Source organism: Poecilia reticulata, chromosome 11 (genome assembly GCF_904066995.2).
Source record: "Poecilia reticulata chromosome 11, P_reticulata-male-v2, whole genome shotgun sequence".
NCBI lineage: Eukaryota > Metazoa > Chordata > Actinopteri > Cyprinodontiformes > Poeciliidae > Poecilia > Poecilia reticulata.
Window position 1 is genome coordinate 213076 of NC_088840.1, and position 12341 is coordinate 225416.

At 37.0% G+C, this 12341-nt stretch overlaps 1 protein-coding gene across 13 annotated transcripts in view; it reads right to left on the minus strand.

Moving 5' to 3' along the window:
* The window catches only part of epb41a (erythrocyte membrane protein band 4.1a), a 98555-nt gene that overhangs the window by 13451 nt on the left and 72763 nt on the right, over window positions 1-12341 (minus strand). For 10 of the 13 annotated variants that reach the window (XM_081612347.1, XM_008421553.3, XM_008421558.3 and 7 more), the window contains 2 exons: window positions 2740-2841; window positions 1717-1797 (listed from right to left, as the gene is read on the minus strand). The exons of 1 other annotated variant lie outside the window; for it this stretch is intronic. In XM_081612347.1, coding sequence (XP_081468473.1) covers window positions 1717-1797; window positions 2740-2841 — 183 coding nt within the window. The remainder of the gene's footprint in view (window positions 1-1716; window positions 1798-2739; window positions 2842-12341) is intronic. 2 more of the 13 variants (XM_008421557.3, XM_008421564.3) reach the window with 1 other exon arrangement.

A 12341-nucleotide genomic window follows, 5' to 3' on the forward strand; every position in this document is an offset into this window, starting at 1 on the left:
TAATGTCTTAGGTTTGAGAATCTTTGTAAGATGCTAAAACTCTGAGGTTTGAGAATCCTTGTATGATGTCGCTCCGCTAAAACTCTGTTCGAGGAGACCCCATAAGGGCAAGTCCTCACGTGGATGGATGTTTTAAATGTTTTTATCTTTACTTTTAATAATGTTTTTATCTTCTTATGTTTTTTAATCTTTTTCAAAATCTATTTCTCTTTCTCACTGTTTATTCTGTTTTTATTTTTATTTTAATGATGTAAAGCACTTTGAAATGCCTTGCTGCTGAAATGTGCTATACAAATAAAATTTGATTGATTGATTTCCTTTCTTCCCCAGCTTCTCTTGCTCTGTTTTTGTGCTGCTTTTTTGGAGCCTTTCTTTGCGCATCCTCCAAATCTACAAATTAAGATTGTGGTTAACTGGTCTCTCAATAATGCATTTAATCAAACTTTCTCAATGAGAAGACTGGGCACAGGAGAGCCCACTTGTCCTGCTGGGACATACCCAGCGGGATCCACCCTGGATTTATTTGGACTCATGATAACTGGATTTCTGCTGTTTGGATCTTGTGGATACCTGGCATATGGAGAAGCTCGTGACAAACTGAGCCGAACTACCGAACACTCAGACTGACACTCAGGCTGTGAGACGAATCAATCTTGGAGAAGTTGCAACCACACTAATTTGGATGACTGGAAATAAGAAATCTACCGGTTGAGACCTTGGGATGGATAGAAATTTTAAGTTTGCCCATTCTACAGACAATTTGTTTATTCTGAATCTGGCTTCCTGTGTCTGCCCTTGGCTCACTGACCATCTCCTGGAGTTTATCTTCCCACCATAGCTTATCTGACCACAGATAGAATAACTAAAGGGGAGCCAAATCCACACTTATCTTGGCTAGGAACATGTCAGAACAAAAAAAAAAACAACCCTTCCTGAAAAATCGCCGACTCGGTAGACACACACAGAGCACGGAGGTTGGGGAGGGAACTTCATCGGGAGGTGTGTACAGAGTTGTTCGGGCGGACGATGTAAGGGGGATGGACCTGCTGGGTCGGGCGAGGAACCAATTGTAACGGTTTGAAATTCTAGTTTAATTTATTTTCTCTAGGATTATTGTCAGGTCTTTTTTGTTTTCTAGAGTCTGAGTGGCTTTTGTGTTAATTAGTCTCCCATCTTTGGTTTTGCTGCTTTCTCCCTGTCCCAGCTTTTTTTTTGTTTTTCTTGTTTTGTTTTAAGGCATTTGGCAGACCAGCTGCAATGGTGTATTACCGCCACCATCAATGAGCTGGAGTGTGGACAGCGCACACAGCTGTAAGACATTTCTTCTTAGTTCCTTTGGTTCTGTGACATTTTTTACCCCTGTCTTTGTATTTAAGCTCCTGATTTGGATCCTTCTGTTTCACTGCCTGATTTCCATTCAATGGTCTCACTGATCTAGCTCCCCGTCCTGTTTTACATATATCAAGACCTCTAGATTTCACTTATTTAAAATTTAGTCTTTGAAATATGTATTTTAGGGGCTTTCTGTACCTTAACTTTGCCAAACAAAACAAGCATTCATCTTTAAGGATGAGAGTAATTAGCTAATACTTGGATTGCAAATTAGAAATCTGTTGTAATTTGTGAGCTAATAAACATTCTTTGCACTTTCTGAAAATATCAAGTCAACTCTGTTCTATATTTTCAAACTACAATCTGTTCTTTCATGATTTTTACCTTGTCATGATCAATTGCTGTGTCTCCAGTGATGACAATTCTCTTCTCAATTCGAGTCTCAGAAATTCCTCCTTTCACCGTCTACAACAACAGATAATTTACAAAGACTGAAACACATATACTTTTACAGAGATTCATTTTTATTGTGTCTCTATATTGTCTCTTTGAAGATATCAAAATTCAGTCGTTGGTCATAATGCAGATATGTAATTTTTCCAGCACAAACATAATACTTTTGTGAGGTATTTTATAGAATTTGTTGATTTGCATGAAAACAGCTATCAGCAAAAAACGCTTAATCATGTTTTATGTTCCTATTGCTGATGTAAATTTAAGAAAATAGAGTTATGCCAACTAAGATTTAAAAATTAACAAACTTGTATCAGTCTATTGCATCAGACTGCAACCTGTGGATATGGGTTCAATAATTCATCGTCCTTTTTTATGTTTAATAAAACCATTTCCCCCACTTTTAAATGTTATGAAAAATTATGGTTTTGCTTTTCCATTTTTTGACTAAAACAAATCTGATCACTCATGAAGAAAGTCAGATGTTTAAAGTTTCTGTTGATGTGTATTATCCATTTTATATTTACATAATAACAATTGGTATAAAGATATTGGTATATAAGCCAACCCATGCTTTATATGGAAATAAAAGACACTTTGTCTCAAAGTCAGGCAGACATGGGGAGGAAATGTAAATAAATCTGAATCAGCTTTCTAAATGTTTTAATTGTGATTCTTTAGTTGTAACAGAAATCCATTTTTATAACCGCCCTCAATTACCTTTTTGTGTTGTATGTAGGAAACATTTCCTGGTCAAGAATACAGGCTGCATTATGAACCTCTTTTTTTTGACGAATGACTTATTTGAATCTTGTAAGAATTTTTTTGTGAAATCTATTTATACTTTGAGCGAAACTAGAAAATAAATAAAGTTCTCATTGAGTCACCCTGAACATGTTTTAGTGAATTCTGTTGATGTTATCGCCTGTTTGCCTGTTAATGATATGCACAGACCTTAGTGATCTGGGTTGTGGTGGTGGTGCTGATAGTCTCAGAAGTGATAGTCTGGGCACTCAGCAGCACTCCTGAATCCTTCTCTGCTAGGGTTTCCACAGGCTGTCGGAGAAATGCATTGATTATTAACTGTTCAAGACCATCATACTGATCTCATTTGTGTCTATAATTTGACTGTTGATCTCAGAAAGTTTTTCACTAAGACGCTGTATTCTTGTGTTGTTTTGAAAAGTTAGTTATGTTTATAGGCATCACTTACTGTGTATTAACGAACACTATTTTATTAGTAACAATAATATGCCATTGTAATATGTTAGTTTAACTTCTAATTTTAGTAGAGTTTCTTTGGACTATAGCTCAACTGATTTATTAATGAAACTAGTGTCTACTGTTAACATGCAGCTATTTATACAAAATGAATACAATTTCATAATAAATTTTCAAGAATCATCCTGTGCAAAACAAGTAAAATAAATTTCTAACTAAATGAAATATCATGAGAGACCTTAAGACAAATTGTGACCATTGCAGAGAAGCTTTGCACACAAAATATAACTATTTGTTTTTACACACCTAGGACAGTGTTTCCTAACCCTGATCCTGAAACCAAACTGCTCTGCATTTTTCCCTGCTTTAATGCAGTTGCTTCAGCTGATTGCAGTTCAGCAAACACCTGTTAATCTACCACCAAATGAAATTAGTTTGGCTGAAGCAAGGACATAGGTATGTCATGAAACATGCAGGACCATTGTTGGGGGAAACGGCGTAAGGAGACACTTTAATTCATGTTCAGTGTCGTTCTTTCTCCAACCTGTTGATGTGACCTTTGATTATGCAGTGATTAAGAATCTGGGCACTACTTAGTAGGGATAAGTCAAGTTCCTTCTAAAGATTCTGCTTGAGGCCTTTGCTCCCTTAAGTAAAGTTTATAAGTTTATTGTTATTCAATAAACTTTATTAATTTTTTCACTTAGTATCAACCAAATCCTTCTATTTCACCTTAATTTGGCAATATTTTTATTCACACTTTTCAAAGCTTATTTTTATACATTTTTGCAAGAAAAAAAAAGAGTACACAATGCATTTCCATATTTTAATAAAACCTTCATTAATTTCTTCAGTTTTTCTTAATGAGCTTGGTTGAATGTCTCTTGCTCCAAATTCCTGTTAGGAGGCCTGGGTCTGTTTCCACCAGAGGGAGCCAGGAAGCTGCTGTGGAAGTCGGACCTGCTGAGTGAACTCACACACCTGTTAATCAACTAGGCTCATCAGCCCGAGGATAAGAGAAGCTAGTTGGCTGTCCTTCGGAGCTTGAGTGGTTAACCTACATAATTCTTAAATAAAATGATCCCAAGTCTTGAACACAAGATTCTACCACTGTACTCATTATCTTTGGAGTGCCTGCTCCCTTTTTCTTATACACCACAATGCGTCAAACTCAGGGACCACCCTAGTGAAAAAAATACTTTAGTATATTTCAAATATACTTACATTTGTGTAAGTATATTTTAAGTATACCAATTAACTGTGCTATCTATAAATATATGTGAAGTACACTAAAAGTATGCTTGTACCAATTTTGACAACTTTAAACATAGACCTACTTAAATATAATTGTACCAAAATACACTTTTAAGAAATATATTAAAGTATACTTTAAGTGAACAAAATATGTATTTGCCCAAGTGCAAATATACACTTACTCAAGTGTACATTTAAAATATATTTTAAATAAGATATTTTGTGTATAGTTTAAGATATATGCTCAAAATAGAATTTTTAAAAATAAAATTCACATAACGCTTACTTTAAATTATTAATTTCAGTGTTTTAAATTACATCTCAGTGGCTAATAAAGTATGCCTTTTTAGCCTTAATAATCTTGTACTATTTTTGTTAAAATGGCAAAGAATAATAAAAAAATCCTAATAGTGGAACTTGATGTAATGTTGTTTAACAAAGTAATGTATTCATGCCTCAACATATCAAACATTGACAGTTTAGTGACAGAATTTCTACAACAAAAACAATACTTGTAGGCAAATGTAGCAGGTATCTTCAGCTTTACATTTCTCTGAATATGATCTGTTGTTTCAGTTTTTTAATTAAAGCACGGAAGCTGTCTTTATCCAGTCTATTTTCAGACATGACATAAGATCTGTTAGTGAACGGCATTAGCTCCAGTTCACACTCCAGACCAGATGGTGGCGGTATTGCACACTTTCAGCTTTGTTGAAAAGCGCCATAAAAAGAAAAAGCTATGAACCAGAGAAGATAACAGACGCTGTTCAAATTCAACATTTTTACTCACAGAATATTGCCTTAAAATTAGAGAGGGCCTTGATAATAGTTAATAGTTTTGGTAAATTCAAGCTTGTCACGTCCTAGTCCGAGTTAGACGACAACACAACTGGAAAAGAACAGGATGGAAATGAAATGTGAAGGAACCGAAGGGACGAAGGCTGCTAACTTGTTGCTAGCTGGTGGTAAGTTTGCTTCAAAATGCTAATTATCTTTGTTTAATTATAAACAGTGCAGTAAAGATATAAACAAACTTAAGTTGGTTTTAGAAATAATTATTTTATCAATTTTATTGTGACTTTTATGATTATTACTATAACAATCATTCAGCTTCATGTTATAACTGCATAAAGGCTCTGTTTGTTGCGACTTAATAGTCTTCTAAATCAAGATGGCGGCGCGTGAAAAACGCGAGGCTCAGCGTCTCTCCAGGACCTGCTATTTAGTGGTTTTCTATCCATTTCTTACTGGACTTTTTTTCCAGAACTGCACCGTGTTGCTCTGCTATAGCAGACATGAGCTTCTGGATCTGTGGAGCAACAATATTAACACTTTTATCGCCGATCTTCGACTCATCCCAGAAATCTCCAGAACACCGGAGGCTGTCCACTTCTCCCGCCTGAGCGGAAGTGCGCGCAGACGGCGAAGAGACCGTAAACAAAGGCGGGGTAGGCGTGGAGGGGTGCGAGCTAGGCTAAAGCTAACACCACACCGGCTCCCGTTACCCAGCATTTTCCTCTCCAATGTCCATTCTCTGGCCAATAAAATGGACGAGTTACGGCTTTTCATCACGAGTGACAGACAGATTATGGAATCAAATGTCATGTTTTCACCGAAACATGGCTAAACAACAGCTGTCCAGACAATGCTATCCAGCTAATTGGACGCCACACACACCGAGCCGACTGGAATGCAGATGACTCCGGCAAGACCAGAGGTGGAGGCTTGTGCATTTATATTAACAAAGCTTGGTGCACAGACTCTGCAACTACCGGAAGTCACTGCTCACAGAATGCAGAGTTTTTAATGGCCAAATGCAGACCTTATTACCTCCCAAGGGAATTCACTTCAATCATCCTCACTGCTGTGTACATCCCCCCGGATGCTAATGCCAAGCTAGCCATGAAAGAACTCTATGCGGCCATTAGCAAACACCAAACACCCCGAGGCTGCTTTTATTGTTGTGGGTGACTTCAACCACTTGAAGACAGTCAAATTTCACCAACACGTCTCCTGCCACACTAGAGGAGACAAGACCCTGGACCATGTCTACTTCAATCTGACTGGAGCTTACAAGGCGACACCCCTCCCCCACATCGGACAATCAGATCATCTCTCCCTGTTCCTCACACCTCGGTACTCACCACTCATCCAACGTGTGAAACCCACTGTGAGGAGAGTAAAGGTGTGGCCAGGGGGTTCAGACGCTGTGCTCCAGGATCGGTTCAGGAATACAGATTGGAATACTTTCCACCACACAGACTTGGATCAGTACGTCTCATCTGTACTGGACCACATCTCCACTACCACAGACTCCATCACCACCCATAAACCATGTACCCTAACCAGAAACCCTGGATGAACCGAGATGTTTGTCTCCTGCTGAAGGCCCGCAACATCGCCTTCAGGTCAGGGGATGCACAGACCTTCAGTGCAGCCAGGGCTGAGCTGAAGAGGGGAATCAAGAAGGCCAAACACCACTACAAAAAGAAGGTGGATGATCACTTTTCCAACTCCAACCCCCGACGTATGTGGCAAAGCCTTCAGATTCTCACAGACTACAAGAATCCCAACACCTCCTCTGCCACCTCTGATGTCTCCTTCCTCAACGAGCTTAACAACTTCTATGCTCGTTTTGAGAGAGGGAACACCACAACTGCAACCAAGGCAACCACCACCTCAGACCAACAGCCACTGATTCTCCTCTCCACTGATGTAGGAGCGGCTCTGAGCAGGATTAAATCCGACAAGGCTGCGGGTCCTGATGACACACCTGGACGTGTCCTTAGAGCGTGCTCTGAGGAGCTGGCAGGAGTGCTGACGGAGATCTTCAACCTCTCCCTTGCCCGCGCTGTGGTACCGACCTGCTTCAAGTCTACCTCCATCGTCCCAATCCCCAAGAATTCCAACCCAACCAGACTCAATGACTACCGCCCGGTAGCCCTCACCCCCATCATCACCAAGTGCTTGGAGCGGCTGGTCCTAGCACACCTCAAATCCTGTCTCCCCCCCACCCTGGGCCCCCACCAATTTGCATACAGGCAGAACAGGAGCAGAGAGGACGCAGTCTCCATAGCGCTGCAGTCTGTCCTTTCTCATCTGGACAGCAAGCACACTTACGCCAGAATGCTGTTCTTAGACTTTAGTTCAGCATTTAACACTATCATTCCATCACAACTCATTACCAAACTCACAGACCTAGGCATCAGTTCACTCATGTGCAACTGGCTGCTCGACTTCCTGACCAGTCGACCCCAACATGTCCGGCTGGATAACCACTTCTCATCCACCATCATCATAAACACTGGAGTGCCACAAGGCTGTGTGATGAGTTCCTTCCTCTACTCCATCCTCACCTATTACAAAGCACACAGCCTTTCATAATTTATTTAATAAATTATTTAGTAACATCAATAGATATTTATCTACTCTTATATTATGTCTATGGACCCTGCATTGGCTGCTCCAGCGCAGGAAATACGGTGGCCATCTTGGATATACCCTCCTACTTTGCTCAATCAAAACAGCAGAAGATGTCTCAGCACTGACGGATATTGTTGTTCTGATCGATGGACTGTTGATGTGAGGGCTCCAACGACAACATTTCACAAGTAAGATGGACATATTATTGTGTATATAATGTGATTAGAATATTACTTTACTGTATTTATGTCCACCGGCGAGATACCAGCTAATATTAGCTACGGTGCTTGGTGTAATACGGGTTCAGCCGCTATGAAGGCTAACTGAGATTCCGTAAATCTTAAAAAAATATATATTCTCTAACATTGACTTAGATTATCTGACACAAGAGCCTATATTAGAAATGAAACAATGTAACATATTATAAAACTTATATTATGTGTTATAACATTCACCAGCAAAGTTTACACAGGTGGTAAAGACTATTATTTATATGTAATTCTTTCACTAGTAAGATACATCCCAAATCTTCCGTTTTTGTTTTGAAAGTTTCCTAAAGACACGATGTGAGGAAGAAGAGGGAGAATCTATAAAGAGAGACAGATTCACTGCAGCATGGATGAATCTCACATCGGATTTTGGACTCAATCTCAGCTGCTGAATCTCTCTGAAGCTGGAACTCGTCGGCTGAAAAACACACACACACACACACACACACACACACACACACACACACACACACACACACACGCACACACGCACACACGCACACACACACACACACCCTTACCCTAACCCTAATATATATATATATATATATATATTAATCATTATTTATTTGTGTTTGTATAGTTATATAAATATGCATTTATATTACTAAATAATTTATTAAATAAATTATGAACGGCTGTGTGCTTTGTAATATGCTCATCATACATCAATATCAGAATATTCCATTCCTGTTCTATTGTTATAGCCACTAAGCATATTTAAATATGCTGAACTATGTATTAAAAACATACTTAAATAATACAATTGTTTATAAATGTAGCTTTGATAGATGTTTGAATATGGTTTCCAGTAACAAAAAAGCGTGTTATGATCGATTAAATGCGCTGATACGTAATTTTTTCTGCTAAACACATGACGCTGAGTGGAGTGGTGGACCGCTCCAAGATGGCCGCCCTAAATCTCGTCAGCGCCTATAGGCGAGAGCGGTCCATCCTTATATACTTATGTCTATGATCTTTCCTGCGTTCAAGTTTTTTCTTCTCTTTGTGGCATTTTTTTTTTAAATAAATGAAAGTGTGCAATACCTCCACCATCTGGTCTGGAGTATGAACTGGAGCTAATGCCATTGATTATAAGGTTTTACATCACACATCTGAAAATTGATTGGGTACTTTCTTAAAAATTACATCATGATTATCCTTTTTTTATTGTATGCAATTTTAATAAATAGTAAAAGATAATTAAGGCACTTAAAAATTCATACATATTCATTCATATTTTGTTCACTTAAAGTATACTTTTATTTAATATATTAAAAGTGTATTTTGGTACAATTATTTTTAAGTGTGTTTAAAGTACTAATTTCGAAATTGGTACAAATTTATTTTTAGTATACTTCAGATATACTTATAGGTAGTACACTTAATAATTAGTATACTTAAAGTGTACTTTCACAAATTTAAGTATGTTTGAAGTTTACTAAAGTATACTTTTTTTTTCACCTGGGCATGAGTGCTCTTAAAGGGCCGGTTGTACCAGAATGTGTTGATAAAACTGTTTAACAAGCTGTTACAATATCAATGAATTCTCAAAATTACATAATATCATTGAACATCTTTTCAGTTCCTCCAGGATTTCATGATTCTTTTTGTGATTTTTTGCAATAAAAATCTAAGTGTTTTACACTAGTGGCATGTCCCAAGTAAGAACTTTACAAGTAAGAATGTTTTTGGCAATTTTTAAGAATGAACTCCCAAATGTTAGTGCAATTTGTTGATTTTGACTGATAGATATAATTTGAAAATAAACAGATAAAAACTGATATCCATGATGATTTGACTGAGATAATATTTAATCACACATAATGCTTAGTCTAAGAGGGCCATATAAAAAGCTATGGCGGGCCAGATTTGGCCCTCGGGCCTTGAGTTTGATGTGGTCTAAGTACTTCCTGTCGTCCTCATGGATGCATCACTGGCAACATCTGGTTGTTGGTTATGTGACTCGTAACGTGAAAAAAGGGTTTCCATTGCAGTCTTACAAAATACATCAATTTTGACACAGTCAAAAAAAACCATCTCATCAAAACCCTTTTTTTTAAAATTCTTTATTTTTGAGGTATTGAGAAGATTACAAAAGCAGTTTCAGTCTGTGATCCGATACATTTCTTCTCCTTACATTTTCATTTATGAAAGCAATACCAAACAAACAAAAAACAGCAGAAAGCAAACAAAGTAAAACAAAAAAGAGAACAAGGGGGTATTGTTTTGGAGAGACATACTTTTATGTATATAACTAAGTGTATTATATTGAGAATAGACACTTCCTGAAGGATGAAGCCTTTCTTTTTAAATTCTCATCAATTTACTGCATATTGTGTTTGGTTGACATATGACATCCATTTGGACCACAAGATGATAAACTTATTCATTTGATAACGAATTAGAAATGTTAGTCTTTCCATCTGATAGATTTCATTAACACATTCTATCCATTCTACAGTAGGAGGCTCAGGGAGGAGCAGCGTCTGGTGACAGTTTTTTTACATGCTGTGATTAATATTTGAAACAGATATTTTACATTGTTAGGTAGGCATTCTGTGTCACTAGAACAAGAATATTAAATTTAAAAGGTATTTTTATATTCAAGATATTTTCCAGATTTTTGTGTATTTCTACCCAATAATGTCTTATAATTGTACAGTCCCAACATATATGCCAGTGGTTGGGTTCTGCGTCTCCACATTGCCTCCAGCACTTAGGCTCTCCCCCCTGGTATGAGAGATTTTCTGTTTCGGTGTTTTAAAAAATCTAAGTAAGCATTTCCAGTTAAATTCTCTCCATGAGTACGAATTGGTACATCTCCAAACTGTCATGCAGTAACTATGCCACTTTTCTTCTGGTATTTCCATTTTACTTTCCTTTTCCCACTTTGTTTTCACATATAAAGAAGAATGTGTTTTTTTACTTATAAGCCCCTTATACAACTGTGAGATAATACCTTTTTTGGATTTGGCCTGATATGCTGTTAGTATTTCTTTAAGCACTGGTTCCTGTTCATCTACATGTCTAATAATTTTCTGATTAAGATAATGGCGTATTTGTAAATATTTATAAAAATCCTGTTTACCCAGGTTATAACTAGTTTTAAGTGTTTGAAAGTCTTTTACTTGTCCTTTATCCATTAATGAGAAATGTGTTGTTATGCCTTTAAATGTCCATCTACGGAATCCTGTGTCTGTCTGATTTGGTTTAAAGTCAGGATCGTAAGCACACCATCTTATAGCTCTTAGTGTATCATGTAGTTTATATTCCTGTTTAACATCTGTCCAGATTTTTAATTGGGATCTTATCCAAGGATTTTCATTTTGGAGTTCAATCTGTCCTACATCTTTATTCTGGTCTGATCTGTATGGATAAGTTCTGGGAGTATATCTTGTATTCTCCTTGAGAGAATTGATGTAAATAGCTTATAATCAATATTAAGAACAGAGATAGGTCTGTAAGAACTGCAGCTGAGATGGTCCTTTTCTTCTTTTGGAATGACTGATATGGTAGCCTGTTTCCATGTTGGTGACATTTTACCCTGTTTCAGAGCGATGTTAAAAATTTGAAGGAGGAACGGTGATAACTCTAACTTAAATTGCTTGTAGCATTCGGATGGAAATCCGTCTGGACCGGGAGATTTGTTTGTTTTAAGCTTTGTAATGGCGCAAGAGAGCTCAAGCTCTGTAATGTCAGCCATTAACCTTTGATTTTGATCATCTGACAGAACAGGTAGGTTAAGTTGTTCAAGAAATTGTTTAATTTGCTGCCCATCTTTTAAGTTTGGTTGTGTGTATAATTGTTTATAGTAAGTTTGGAAAGCTTGTTGGATTTCATTTTGTTTAAACACACCTCTCAGAATTTGGGTCTCTTATTTTGTATATCCTGTTATCTGCTTGTTGTTTTTGAAATTTTCTCCCCAAGAGTTTAGCTAATGTGGCGCCTAATTCATAATATCTTTGTTTAGTATAGATCATCTTTTTTCATATTTCTTGGAGATACATTGCATTAAGTTTATTTCTTAATATTTTAAGCTTTATACTATGTTCTGGTTTTAATTCTTTCTTATGTTTTGTCTCAACCTCTTTTATTTCATTATTTAATTCTGATAGTTTTAATTGGTTTGCTCTCTTTTTTTGGACACAAAAAGATATAATTTTACCCCTCATAACTGCTTTTAGTGCATCCCAAACTATTTCTGGACTAACCTCTCCGTTATTGTTTTCTTTTAAAAATGTATTTATGTCAAATTTGATTAGTTTTGTAAATTGGAGGTCATTCAGTCACTCGTATTTAATCTCCATTGTGTATTTTTAGGGTCCTCGTTTAAAAGTAAAGAAATAATCTATTCTAGAGTATACCGTATGTGCATGAGAGAAATGA